This window comes from Elaeis guineensis, chromosome 16 (assembly GCF_000442705.2).
Source record: "Elaeis guineensis isolate ETL-2024a chromosome 16, EG11, whole genome shotgun sequence".
NCBI classification, from domain to species: domain Eukaryota; kingdom Viridiplantae; phylum Streptophyta; class Magnoliopsida; order Arecales; family Arecaceae; genus Elaeis; species Elaeis guineensis.
The window spans coordinates 43,893,288-43,907,296 of NC_026008.2; the positions used below are offsets into that span (position 1 = coordinate 43,893,288).

The following is a 14,009-nucleotide window of genomic DNA, read 5'->3' on the forward strand; positions in this document are numbered from 1 at the left end:
TATATTATTATAAAATAATTTTTTATTAAAAATAATAAAAATTGTTGACCAACCAAGCATGATTAACAGTGAATCTTAATTTCTCCATCTCTCTTGAGTTATCATGCCGTCGGGTGGCCTTAAAACAAGCAAAGGGCAGACCACCACGTTAGCCTGAAATGGCCACGTGGCATCAAGTCCAAAGCCGGTAAGTAACGTGTCATGGGGAACGCTCCGCCAACTCCCTCCAGAGGCATATTTGGACTGAGAGCGTGGCAGGAGCCATGCCGCCTCATGTGAGGACAGTTCCGAGATGGGATTCTTGGAATGCCGGAGCACTAAATCCCGAGTCAAGTTGAAGGATAGGATGCTCCCCTTTTTTATTCCCGATCCAACATCCGTCCCCCTTCCACATTAGTTTCTGCTTTCCGTATAATTGTTTTAATGCGATAACAGATCTGCCGTCCGTTCAAGGGAACGGACGGCAGTGGACTGCAGATTGAGCGCAAACGTAGATATTTATATGCGGAAGCGCCCATAAATGTAGCGTGGTCTCTCCTTTTCTCTAAAGAAAACGAATTTTCTTTTTTTAATTTCGAATTTTGATTTCTCGCACATCGTTCTGGGCTTTTCATATTCTATTCGGTATAAAGCCTTAGGAGACGCGCCACGCCACCACCGTCCCCCCCCCCGCGCTCTCGCTCTCGCTCTCGCTCGCTCTCTCTCTCTCCCTCTCTCTCTCTCTCTCTCTCCCCGATGGAGAAGCGGATGAGGCCGAGGACGATGCTTGCTTATCTGACGACTCAAGAAACCCTTATCAGCGTCTCCCAGGTTTAAGCGGGGAATTTCGGCGATCTTTTGCTGGTGAAACCCGCGGATTCTTGTTCTTCTTCGCCTCTCCCCGGTCTTTCCGAGTCGTGGACTTCGATCAGGATCTTGAATTCTGGTGCGTTTCTCCTCGCTTTTGACTAGGGTTTTGACCGTTGATCTTGTATTGATCCATATAAGAATTCGGTGGTTCTTTAATTAGATTAGGGCGATTATAGTTGGAGTTCTTTGTTTGCTATTCGTTGTCAATGAATCTTGGTACAAAGTGCTGCTACTGTCTTTGCGATCAGAACTCAAGAAACCTGGCTGTGGATTTGCTTTATGGTTTTTTATTGGATTATCGGATTTCTTTTGACTTTTCAGGAAAAAATTGCTCTTTAACTAATACTAAAGTTTTGAGTGGGTACCTGTTCTCGAGCTGCTGATATCTTGTTGAGCTGGTGGTCTTCTTGAAGTTAATGAGTTAATTCTTTTTGACATCGGGCTTAATGCAACTCTTTTGTTAATTATATCTTTTCAACACTTGAGTGCTCTATTGGGTCATCAGTTTAGCTATATTCTCTGTTCGTGGAGAATCAAAAGCAGTTATACTTCAAATATCCTGGTACTCTATCATAACAGAACTATTTAGATTTACACGTAAAAGACCAGGCCATCCTTTTACTTAGATATTTTATAGAAAAATATAGAGAAGAAGGAAGAGTCTACATATGATTTTCATTAACTTAGAAAAAGCTTATGATAGATGCTAAGAAAAGTAATTCAATGGACTCTAAGAAGGAAGAGTGTATATAAGCAGTGTATTAAAAATAACCGAAAACATGTATGTTGGGGCATTGACATATATTAGAAGTTGTTATGACTTATGACACAACAAATATATTACCAATTATTCTAGACTCACATCAAGGATCATTAGTATGCTCATATCTTTTTACATTAATTATAATGAACCTACTACTAATATTCAGCAAGATATATCATGGTGTATGTTATTTGAAATGGTATACTATTCATTAATGAAAAGAGAACTGCATTAAATATCATATTGGACTTGTGGGGAAAAAGATTAAAGGATTAGGGCTTTATGATTAGTAGAATAAAGGCATAGTACATGGAATGTCAATTTAGTGAGAATGAAGTGGAAAAATATGATACCCATTAAGATTTATGACCAAAGATACCACAAAATGGCTGTTTTCATTATTTAGGATCCATTATACAAAATAATGGGGAGGTGGATGAAGACATATATAATAGAATTAAAGTTGGTTGGATAAAGAAGAGGTGTATCTAGAATATCATATCATAGACGCATATGTTTGAGACTTACAAAAAAAATAATTAAACAACAATGCTTGCCATGTCGTCTAGCTCAAAGTGCCATGCAATAAAGAAAGTACATGATTTGAAGCAATGAGAATATTGAGTTAGATATCTGGTAAAACTAGAAAAGATAAAATAAAAAAAATAAATATATTAAAGGAGTTATATAAATTAAGGATGAAGTAACAAAAAAAATCAACTGAGATGGTATGGACATATACACCTAAAATCTAAAAGGCTCTAGTGAGGAGAGATTTGTTGGTTTGTGCTGAAAATGGCTAGAAAAGGAGAAAAAGACCTAACAATTACATGGTTTGAGGTTATGAAAAAGGATATAAAAAAACTTGGCATCATATAAGAGGTTGGCTTATGTAGCAATGCTTGGTGAATAAAAAGTCATAAAGCCAATCCTAAATAGTTGGGAAACACTAGAAGACTAGATGGTATGGCTTTGGTTATGGTCTTCTCATAGTCAACAATGGAAGGTATGAACATACTCTTTACTTCCAATAGTCAATTACACAAGTATACTTGTATTGGAAATTTAACTTGCCATGCAATTTGTTTTAATGTGTTGCCTCTGAGGATGCTGACTTTGCGGCCCTATTTAATTGGAGGGGAAGAACATCAGATATGTCTGTGTAGTGACTATGGGAAGTAAAAAGGATGTTCAGATTTTGGTTGTTAGATCATAACCATCTAGTCTTCTAGCACTTCCCAACTATTTGGGATTGTCTTTATGACTTTTTATTCACCAAGCATTGCTTTATAAACCAACCTCTTATATGATTCCAAGTTTTCGATATCCTTTTTCATAACCTCAAACCATGTAATTGTTATGTCTTTTTCTCATTTTCTTACCATTTTCAACACAAACCAACATCTCTCTCCTCATTGGAGCCTTTTAGATTTTTGTTGCACATCTCCATACTACCTCATTTGATTTTTTGTTACCTCATCCTTAATTCGTACGACCCTTACAACTCCTTTAATATATTTATTTTTTTATTTTATCTTTTCTGATTTTACCATATATCTATCTCAATATTCTCATTACTTCAAATCATGTACTTTCTTTATTGCCCGGACTTTGAGCTATTCAAACATGGCAAGCCTCGTTGTCCTATAGTTTTTTTTTTTGGTCTCTAGGATATGCATCTATGATATGATATTCCAGATACACTTCTTCTTTATCCAACCAGCTTTAATTCTATTATATATGTCTTCATCCATCTTCCCATTATTTTGTATAGTGGATCCTATGTAATGAAAACAGCCATTTTGCGGTATCTTTTGGTCATAAATCTTAATTGGTATCATATTTTCATTTTCATTCTTACTAAATTACATTCCATATGCTCTGCCTTTATTCTACTAATCTTAAAGCCTTGATCCTTTAATTTTTTTCCCCACAAGTCCAATATGATATTTAATGTAGTTCTCTTTTTGTTAATGAATAGTATATCCTTTTCAAAATAACATACACCATGGTATATCTTCCTGAATATTAGCAGGAAGTTCATTATAATTAGTGTAAAAAGATATGGGCATGGTGATGATCATTGATGCAAGTCTATAATAATTGGAAATAAACTCGTTGTATCATGACAACTTCTATTACATGTCAATGCCCTAATATACATGTTTTCAATTATTTTTAGTATACCACTTATATACACTCTTCCTTCTTAAGGTCCATTGATTTTCTTATCTTGGTACTCTATCATAGGCTTTTTCTAAGCTAATGAAGAGCATATGTAGACTCTTCTTTTTTCTCTTTATTTTTCTATCACATATCTAAGTAAAACGATGGCCTCCATTGCTTATTTTTTAGGCATAAAACTAAATTAGTTATCTGAAATTGTTGTTATTTTTCTTAATTTTTATTCCTTTACCTTTTTCTATAACTTCATAGAGTTGGCTCATAAGCTAAATTTCCCAATAATTAAAATTATTATGTATGCCATCTTTATCTTTATCAATAGACACTACAATATTTTTTTAATCATTTGGCATCTTCTTGGCTTGTAAGATTTTATCAACTTACTTTGTAAGCCAATTTAACCCAATATATCCCATGATTTTTCAGATTTCGCCAGGTATTTCATTTGGCTAATGCTTTATTTTTTTGCCATTGGGACAACTGCACCACATCGATATTACAATATTTTTTCTAATAATTTGGTATCTTCTTGGCTTGTAAGATTTTATCACATTACTTTGTAAGCCAATTTAACCCAATATTTCCATGATTTTTCAGATTTTGACAGGTATTTTATTTGGTTAATGCCTTATTTTTTTGCCATTGGGACAACTGCACCACTTTTATATCTCTTAAAATATTGGACTGCTTGCTTTATCTAATGGATAGATGCATTCACATGGTTCTTCCTAGTGTTTTTCTCTTTTGAATAACATAGACCAAAACACAACTTTCTGAAGGTCAAAATCTGGAGGACAAAACTATAGAGGAAAGAGCATAAGGTTGGTTTTTTGTGCAAGTGAATTATGATGGGAAACTCTTTTTTCTTCAGACAACTGCCTCAAACATTTTATATCTCAATGTAATTCTGAATGCCTGCCAGATTGATTACCTGTGTTGTTCTAATATTGCTTTGCTATGTATATAAAAACCATACATATATTTTGTTCTCTCCCCATTCTCTAGGTTTAGTCTTCCCTCACCTATTGAAGCAAGTCTAAGGTTAGGGTTGCTGGTGTTCCTTTTGAAAATTGGCTAAGAAAAATTTTGCTCTTGAACTCACTATAAAGTTTTGAGTGGCAGCTCATGGTAGAACTGTTGGCTTACTTGATTTGTTGCATTTGCTTATCATATCAATCTGGAGGTTTTTCAAGAGCTGATGGTCTTATCAGACTAAAATAAGTTTGAGCTGAAAATTCTTTAGGGGTCCAGCGTTTTTGTTTTTTTTCAAACATCTGGTTGATTATGCCTTTGTTTTAAGAAACAAATATCATATTGAATTGTAGACTGAATCATGTTGTAGGTTAGTGGAGAAGGAAGATTGAGTTATAAGATGTAAGGAAAGAGCCTCTATCTGATGATGCAGATTTACTGCTTGGTCATTTATGATGGGATTTATTTTTCTTTTATTTTTTAAGCCTTAGTAGTACTCATATTATAATCTCACGGTCTAGCAGCTAGAATTAGGGTCATTGAGCTCCCCATCCATGGGTGCTGATATATTGCATAGGAGGATGTTGACTTAGCAGCCTTGTGTAGATGGAGGACCAAGACATCAGATATCTACCCACATCATCATATGAAGAAAAGTGGATACTTCTAATGGTCTAGCTTTTGATTGTTCAATGTCAAAAAACCCCTGTGGAAAGTTATAGCTCTTAATGTTTAGAGATCATAAGAGTAGGAATTTAGAAAGTATATATATAATTAGGTGCATTGAAGCAAATCAATATCTTGTTGATACAATTTGATTATGGTCAAATTTTTAGGAAGCTTTAATGGTTAAAGATATATTTGATTGTCTTCCCCACGTCATCATTGTTGTTTGAAACTTAGTTGTTTTTAGGGCTTAGGAGTTCTATCATGCAAATGGTGTCTGAGGTTTGGATAGATGGTATATACATTTTAATCAATAGTCTAAGGTTTGGATAAATGGTGTATATATTTTAATCAATAGTCTAAGGTTTTGGTCTGCGTAAATGTATGTTCTCAGGTTAGATTGACGGAATATTATGTGGTCCACTATTACTGAAGTATGTGATTATGGTTGTGAATTATTTTTCGAATGGTTCACTATGCTCAAAGGACTAGTGATGTGATTGTTGGTATTTCATGAAAGAATAACCCTTTGACAATTCCTATGTGTAATGTGAAAAAACTTTGGTGGTGGAGAGATATGATTCTAATTGTCAGCATTAATTCTAGATCATGATTTATTTAATAATATTTTGATGAAAGAAATGTATAAAAATGATTATGATTCTTTGGTCAATGGATAATATTTGTATGATGGTCTAGATGAAGATTTTTATGGGTAAACTCATTGATCAAAGAATCATTGATTAGAGGAGTTGAAAATAGCTCTTTTAAGTTGAGACTTTCATGTTAACCTCAGTTTCACTGGCTGATGACCTGATACAAGCTTTGGATCCAGCACTCGTTAGACATGTTAATATCAACACTTGTCATAATGACATTAAATAACATCCACCAGTTAGTTTATTATTGTTTTGAGATCAACTTTTCTAAATCCTTATGCATTTATATTACTCAGATTAGAATAATTCTGGCTTGTGATGGGTTTATCAGCTTGTTTGGGTAACCATGCTTTAAGACATATGATCTTGTTTGTTTCACATGTGCGCGCACGTGCGCACACACACGAAAAGAGGCTATATCCAACCAAAAAGTATTGTGCTGCCTTACATATCATCTCAGTATTTCTGGCTTGAGCCATGCTGAAAATTATTAATTCAGTGGTGGGTTCTATTAGCTAACGGGCTTGGTGTCTGTTATGTCAGCCTGGTGGAAACAATGCTCCAGCAACATGCAATTCCTGTTGGACTACAGTGACTGAACATACCTATATATAAAACATGGGTGGTCTCTGTTGTCGTTCATCAAGAAATGCTGAATCAGATAGGGTACGAGTTTATTACTATGTGCATAGTTCCTGCATTTGCATATTGTTTTATTTTTTTAAAATATTTCAAATTTAACCTATATTGTTTGTAGTCTTGATCTTTTATTAGCTATTAAATTCAGGTTTTAGCAGGACAACACTTTTTTTTTTATTCCTAAAATATGGATTTTATGTATCTTCTATTGTTAAAATGTGGATTTGCTTGCTTGCTTTATGTTCAGGTGAATGAAACTACGGATTACACTCCCCTCTGCTGCTCTCACTCGCCAAACGTGGAAGAAACTTGATTCTCATTTTTCTCGTGATTTTCCCTGAGTTTTGTTAATATACTGCTTTTATAATGGTACTAAGATGAAAAGAGGAAAAATCCTGAACAGCACGATGTTCTGATGCCATTTTGGAATATAGGAGGAAGTCGGAACCAGGAGCTGGTGTGGGAAGTGCTACGCTGGAAACTTTAAGGTAGCTGTACTAAATAAAAATTGAATGTTGGATTTAAAAACAGAGCATAACTAAAAACAGAATTTTAGTTGCTTCTAATACAAATACAATTTGGTTAGTCAAGTTGCGAATTGAAATGTCAGGACATGGATATGGTAGGAGGAAAAAAAATTGACAGTTTAGATATTGTATATTTAAAAGAAACAACTAAGCATTTAGAAAAGGTGAAGTTGTAAGCAAGGTATCCAGACTCTTGAGGTGAGGTGAGACTGGTGTAAGTCTCATTGATTAACACATAAAAGGTTTGAAAGTTTGATAAAAGTTAATGCGAAAGGCAGCAAGGTAATAGATGCCAATCTTTTGTTTGAACTTTGGACTTTACGATGAAATCTGTTGTGGATCACACATTCCCCATGCTAATGTCCATAAATATCTTAAAAGGTAGACAATAAACTATCTTACCAAGACTCAGCTTGGAATTTTTGAGGCTACAAGCATGCAAACATATAACTAAGATGGATTCCTTCCCTTCATTTGGTTGTTAAAATAATCAAAGCGGTTCCCGCATGCTTTTCAAAGATGGCATAGTTTAAAGGTATCTGACATGAATCTCTTAACATTACACCTTTCTCATGTTATAAAGTCTCATTATTATCCTCGAGGTGCTATGAGAATCGAGCCCCAAGGCATGAAGTGAGGCAAGCCTCAAGTAAGCCTTATATAAATCCAATGTTAAATGTTTGAGGTTGTCTGTTATAAACATGAACAGTTGGACAGCTGTTCATGTGTGACATTATACAAAGCTGATTGATTTAATTTGGGAAGTTGATTCATGTGGACATGATGGCATTTTTTATTTTTTTTCATGTTTTTGTCTTCTTTTCCCCATTTATTTTTAGTTTTAAAATTTTGATGTAATTAATACTAGACAAAGGGTTTTTTTTGGAAGGTGGGAAATGAGATTAATGTCACTCTGCATTACTTTGATTTTATCAATGTGGTATTACCACCTGAGTTGAGGAAGAGAACCTCACAGCTTATGGATTTTCTTGCTTGTCTCCTTTTCATAATCATCATTAGCTAAATACTTGTTTACTTTGATGGAGCTACATTTCTTTTTCTTCTTGTCATCTGTTTTGATAGGCGGGTGAGGTGAGTTGGAATCATAATCAATGCCACAGTACTACCTCTTTTTGATCTTGTTCAACACGATCTGAAATCATATGAATACTACTGCCAACTATGTGTAGAATTTGTTCTCACTGGAATTTAAATTTGGGTTACTCTCTAATTTATATAGCATGGGCATTAGGTGAAGTCAATTGCCATCATAAAAACACTAAGTATACTTCTCTCTTTTCTGAATGCGCCCATGTCTTTCTATTCTATCCAATACTGTTTCATGGAGAGAAATAATAGTGGTGCATCTTGATATTGACAGTGTTCTCATAAATTTATACATGAAAAAAAAAATGATGGAAACACTTTAACCTCAAACATTTCATTATTCAGTGAGATCACAGCTTTGGATTTCCAAGCACTAGATCTTTACACAGAATTTTTTCAAATAAAAAAAACCCTATTCCTTTTTTTTATTGGTCAGTATTATGGATTTGACTTCATCATTCATGGTCATGTTCTCCTAAATGGTGACCTCATATAATATGGTTACACCACACCCAACTTTTTCCTTTGGTCATGTTTGCACACATGCTTCTTCATATCCAAATTTTTTATTTATGTTGCAGTGCCGAAACACTAATGATATATGATGACCACGTAAAACTATAATGGCACAACATTCTCTGACCTTCCTCAATCTTAGGTGCAATATCTGCTGATCAGTGTATCTTTTCTCTTCTCAATGAGCACTAAGGTAGTGTAAGTAATTTGCTTGTGAATTACTAAACATTTTCAGCTAAACATAAATGCCCAACATTCTACACATCAATTCTTATGGACCAATCTAATTTATGATCATATATCTCTTAGGCTGCACTTTGTTTAGGGATAAAAAAGTGTAGGATAGAAATGGTTATTCAACAAATCATTCCTACTTTTGCTTGCTATTATTTTTGGAACAACTATATGCTGAGGGTGCCTTTATCCATTAAAAAAGAAAGTATGTCAGCATAAATGAAGGCTTTATTGCCAGGAATAGCTTATGACAGCTTTTACTGGAGTAGTTATGCTTGGCATAAACAGGTACCTTTATAATATTCCTTGCTTATGTCCTTTAGTAAGCTGTTTGGCAGGCATAAGGCTTTCCAAGCCCATTTTCTATTTTGTATATTGAGTTTCTGCTAATTAATCTTGAATGCTCCATCCAACTACCTTTCCCTATAGCCTCTTGGTATGGTTGCTATGTGCAGTTTCAAGGACATGAGCGAAATCTTTTATTTATTTTGTGTTATATTCTTTTCTCCATGGTTATCAGGATTCTTTCAGGGATTTTACAATAGATGCTACCATTGTTTGTAATGTGCATAGTTCTGTTGATATCCTATTCAAGCTAATGCATGACATTCTGTTCTTTTTGCTAAAGCGTCTATGGAGTCGCATACTTCATAGCATGAGCATCATCCACTAACTTCAAAGATAGCATGATCTGCAATATGGTAGCTTTATAAAAAGATATACATGTCTAGTACAATGTCATTATTTTTTGTAGAAATTTGTTCATTGATGTTGTATATAGAGATTGTATATGCATCTGCTCTGCATGGTGTCTTGCTTAGGTCTTCAAGTATCATAATGCTTTCCTTTTTACTGCATCTTACGTGATGGCTGGTTTTCTAGGTTTTGATAAGTTTGGGGGATTTTGGGAAGGAAGCATCTCTTTCAACTTACATGCACCAGCTTCAGTTGCATTAGAGATGTTGCTTGTTGACACATCTTGCTACACTTAAATATAATAAAGCATACTTTTTATTTTTATTTTTTTTACCATTGAGATCCTCTAATTAACAGGATACTTCATTTTCAGATACAAGTTTTCCATGTAAATATGTCAAACCTTGTTTCCTTTATACAGTGCCCGCAAGATTTAGAGGTGCGTGACCCATTGTCTACCACCCGTGGTACATCTTCTGTAGCCTCTGATGGACTCCTTGTCAATACAAATTTGGAGACATCTACTCCAGATGCTTACCAGGCACCTCCTGCACCATTGCCTTACAATGTGCGCTTAGCAACTTCACAAACTTCGCCTGGAAATTTGGAAAACTGTGCAAACAAGACTGATCATGTGCATCCAGCAGACTCCCGGCCAATAGGGGAAACTGATGAAAGATTTGAAGGTTCAGATACATATGGGGCCTTAGAAAAGTCAGACTGCAAGGGTAAAACTGATTTTGAGCATGACTCCCCTAAAACAGAAGATGAACCTTCCAAGGTGGATGCACCTATTGCTTCAGCTACTGATGAGGAAGATGTTTGCCCCACTTGTCTCGAAGGTATTGTTTGGTCTCTTTACAGTGAATCACATATTCCTGTGCCATTGCAATAGCGAGAATAGAACTTTAATGAAATATGTGCTCTGGAAGAGTGGGACTAGTTTTTCAATTTGTGAACTTTTCTGGATCACAGTCGTGTCGATAGAACATGATTAAAATGCAGGAAACAGAAAATCTGTATGGTTATTTGCTTCTAGAAACCTGTAAAATTTGAGGTGCATTTTTTTCTTTTTGACTTGAAAGATGTGAAACAAAATGCATTATGTTTTTTTAGTTGAGGTATGTATTCTTAAACATTGAGGACAATATTTGAAAGAAACTCCTATGGCTTATTTGCACTGGTTATGTCTTGCATTACCTAACTTATGAAGCAGAGGATGTATTGCTTTCTCTAAAAAGCAAACAAACAACGAGAACAAGTTCATCAAATAGCTATCTTTTCTTTTGTCAACTATTAGTCAGGCATAGCATATGTGCTGCTCTAGTTTAGTAGTTTGTGGGAAACAGCTTATCTTATAGCAACTAATATATCATTGCTGAGCAAGTTGTTTAGCTTTATATAAATGCAATAAGTTTCTTCTTGTTTTTGCACTCAATTTGCCTTCAATCAAGCTAGTATTCATATCGTTGCCACTTGGAGACTTTCCTGCTTCTATTTTGAAAAAATCATATGATTTTCTTTTCTGAAAAATGATCATATTTGAGATGGTACTGAAAAGTGATATAGATTTCTGAGCAAGTGAACAATCAGCAGCAGTTTTGGTTATTCAAGTTCAAGACCTGCATGTGATCAGCTTCTTGTTGGCACACTGCCATGAAAGTTTACTTCTCATGATTAATTAAGAGTCTGATGTCTTGATGCAAGATCATTTGCATATGCTTGAAGTGATCTTAACATTTGTATTGCACTCAGAGCTAAAGAGTCTGATGAATCTCATTGCCTGTTTCTTTTTGCAGAGTATGATGCGGAGAACCCTCGCATTTTAACGAAGTGCGAGCATCATTTTCACCTCTCTTGCATTCTTGAGTGGATGGAAAGGAGTAATACTTGCCCCATTTGTGACCAGGTTTTCCTAGCAAAGAGTTTAAATTGCTTTTTAGTAAAACTATATAGTATATAATGCTTCTTGTATTTGGCAATCTTGTTTCTTCATACATCATCAACGAGCCAAGTTCTCAAGATCCTGCTGCATATTAACTGTTGGGACGGTAGCAAATTTAGATGCCGATCAGTATTAGTATATAGGATAAATGATTGTTATGAGGTTTGTTTAAAGTAGTCTTTACCTGCCTCATAATTGACATATATCTAAGCAACTTAACCCATGTTAGAAAGTGGAAAGCCAGCGATGAACATTCCTTCCGAGTATTAGAAAAGAAATGAATTTGTGATGCATGCAAACGATGCATAATTGAGAAAAAAAAATAAGGGCCCAAATGCATGATCTGTGCTTTTGAAGGGTGTGTTAATATCCTGGGAATACTGAACATATGATTTCTTATTGCAGATCATGATGATCGATCATATGTCTAGTGGATAGCACTGGATTTCTGCAATAATGAGCTTTTAGTTTTCAGGACCTTTGGAGTGGATGGCAGCCTGTACAGAAGTATTGTATTCTCATCTTTACACTAATAATTGCCGGAAGCAAATGCCTCTACAGTAGTTTGTTCATAAGATGAAGTTTTCTACTCTCAGGTGTCAATACCGTGGGTCAATTTTTTTTGGATCACCTAAAGGAAAAGAGGTAAAAGTGAAATGGTGATCAAAACATTTGTTCTGTTCTGCATCATTCTTGTAAAGCTTTAAATTTTTTTGTGATGCTGAATGGCTGGCATATGGAATTTAGGATAATGTGGTTGCATGCCAGGTCTGGATGTGAGACTAGAAATTCTTTCGCCCCACCCTATTTTTGGAAGATTTTTTTTTTTTTTTTTTTCGGTTTCTCCTCAGTGAGTTGGTTGTATTTTATATGGTACAGTCCATTTTTCATCTTCCATTTGTATTTGAATTTTATAGGAATTTTTCCCCCCTTTTTTGTGATGTTTCTTGTAAGTGTATGAAACATGCATGATGATCCATAATACACATTTTGTTTTTGTTTCACGTAGCCGAAGAAATATGATCTTTGTTATGTTATAAAATATTATATTTTTGAAAGAGTCTGAGATGACCTGGTGCGCATATCCACGTTTTCAATCAAGTTGTCTGGTCGAATTGGCTCTCGGGTGTTATAATGTTTTCAAGTATTTAGCAATTCTTTTCCTTTTCCTTTAAAAAAAATATTTATGATGGGGGTCAGTTTTGTGGGTTTTGCTGGAGGCTCGTATACGTCATCGAGTCGCAAATGTTTTGATCAATTGCATATTTATCTTGGCCATTGTTAATGTTTCTTGGTCATTGATTTAATGTTCGTCAGAGGATGCATTTAGGATTATTTCCCTCCGCCCCCAGTTTTGGTATAGGATATGATAAGGCACTTGCATGTTGGTTTTCAGGTGACCAGGGCAGCCTGCGTTCTTCTGAGAGTGCATTTCCAATCTGTTCTTGGTTCTAGTATATCGAGCTCTTATTTACAGATGACTGGTATTTTCTTTATAATTTGAGCGGGTCTGGAGTGGTCTCAGTTTTGGTTGCCCATTTATCTCACTGCCCGGAGGATTTACCTTTTTTTTTTTGGTTGCTTTTGTTACTGAGGATCCACTGCTTGGTATGATCCATTTGTCCACTCCTTTTGATTGATCCGTGTAACTGTAACAGCAACCCTACGAATATGATTCCAAAGTAAAACTGAGGTGATGATCGAGAATTTTACTTGATTTTTACTGCAGATTGAAATAAACAATTAACATTGTTTTCTTGGCCGTGGCTAATGTTCTTGTACTCAAGTGAGACTTTCGGATTTTAAAAGGTGCAGTTCTGACTTGAGTTCTTTCAAAATGCACTCAAGAAAGAGGGGAGAGGGGTTTTGGATCTTCGCTTTGGCTACATTCAATCACTCTTCGTGGTTAATGTAATTTTTTTTTTTGAAATATTTCCTATATGTGATGCTCGTTCTTCAACCGGATCAAGCAAATATCTTTTAGTCCATTTTATTTTGATGGTCTAGTTTTTGTTTTGTTTTTTTTTAAAAAAAATTAATTTTCATTTCAAGTAGCTTGAAGGCAATTAGTTTCATGCACTAGAAAGGAATATAGTCGTATGGACGGCAGCGCTTAATCAAAGTACATTTACTTCTCAGAATTATGCCTTTACTACTACGTCGATTAGCAGGTTTATTGTCTAAAGAACATGCATTTTTGAGGAAGTTCAAAGGTTTGCAGATGAAGGAAGCGGTGCCGTTGAAATCAGAAA

General features: G+C 35.1%; 1 protein-coding gene across 6 annotated transcripts; it reads left to right on the forward strand.

Annotated features, from left to right (window-relative positions):
* The first annotated feature begins 651 nt into the window (after window positions 1-651).
* On the forward strand, window positions 652-13,519 carry LOC105059091 (probable E3 ubiquitin-protein ligase RHB1A). 6 transcript variants are annotated; one of them, XR_012137454.1, is made up of 7 exons: window positions 653-925; window positions 6,637-6,759; window positions 10,234-10,654; window positions 11,612-11,721; window positions 12,163-12,264; window positions 12,354-12,402; window positions 13,154-13,519. XR_012137454.1 is itself a non-coding variant. In XM_029260207.2 (5 exons), exons 2-5 carry the CDS (start codon window positions 6,712-6,714, stop codon window positions 13,259-13,261), a joined length of 687 nt encoding a protein of 228 aa, XP_029116040.1. In that variant the 5' UTR covers window positions 652-925; window positions 6,637-6,711; the 3' UTR covers window positions 13,262-13,519. The 6 variants fall into 6 exon arrangements, 3 of the variants coding, with proteins under 3 accessions (XP_029116040.1, XP_010940582.1, XP_073106101.1); XR_012137453.1 differs by having other exon boundaries at window positions 12,163-12,402; XR_834224.4 differs by lacking the exon at window positions 13,154-13,519 and having other exon boundaries at window positions 12,354-12,775.
* Window positions 13,520-14,009: the final 490 nt, after the last annotated feature.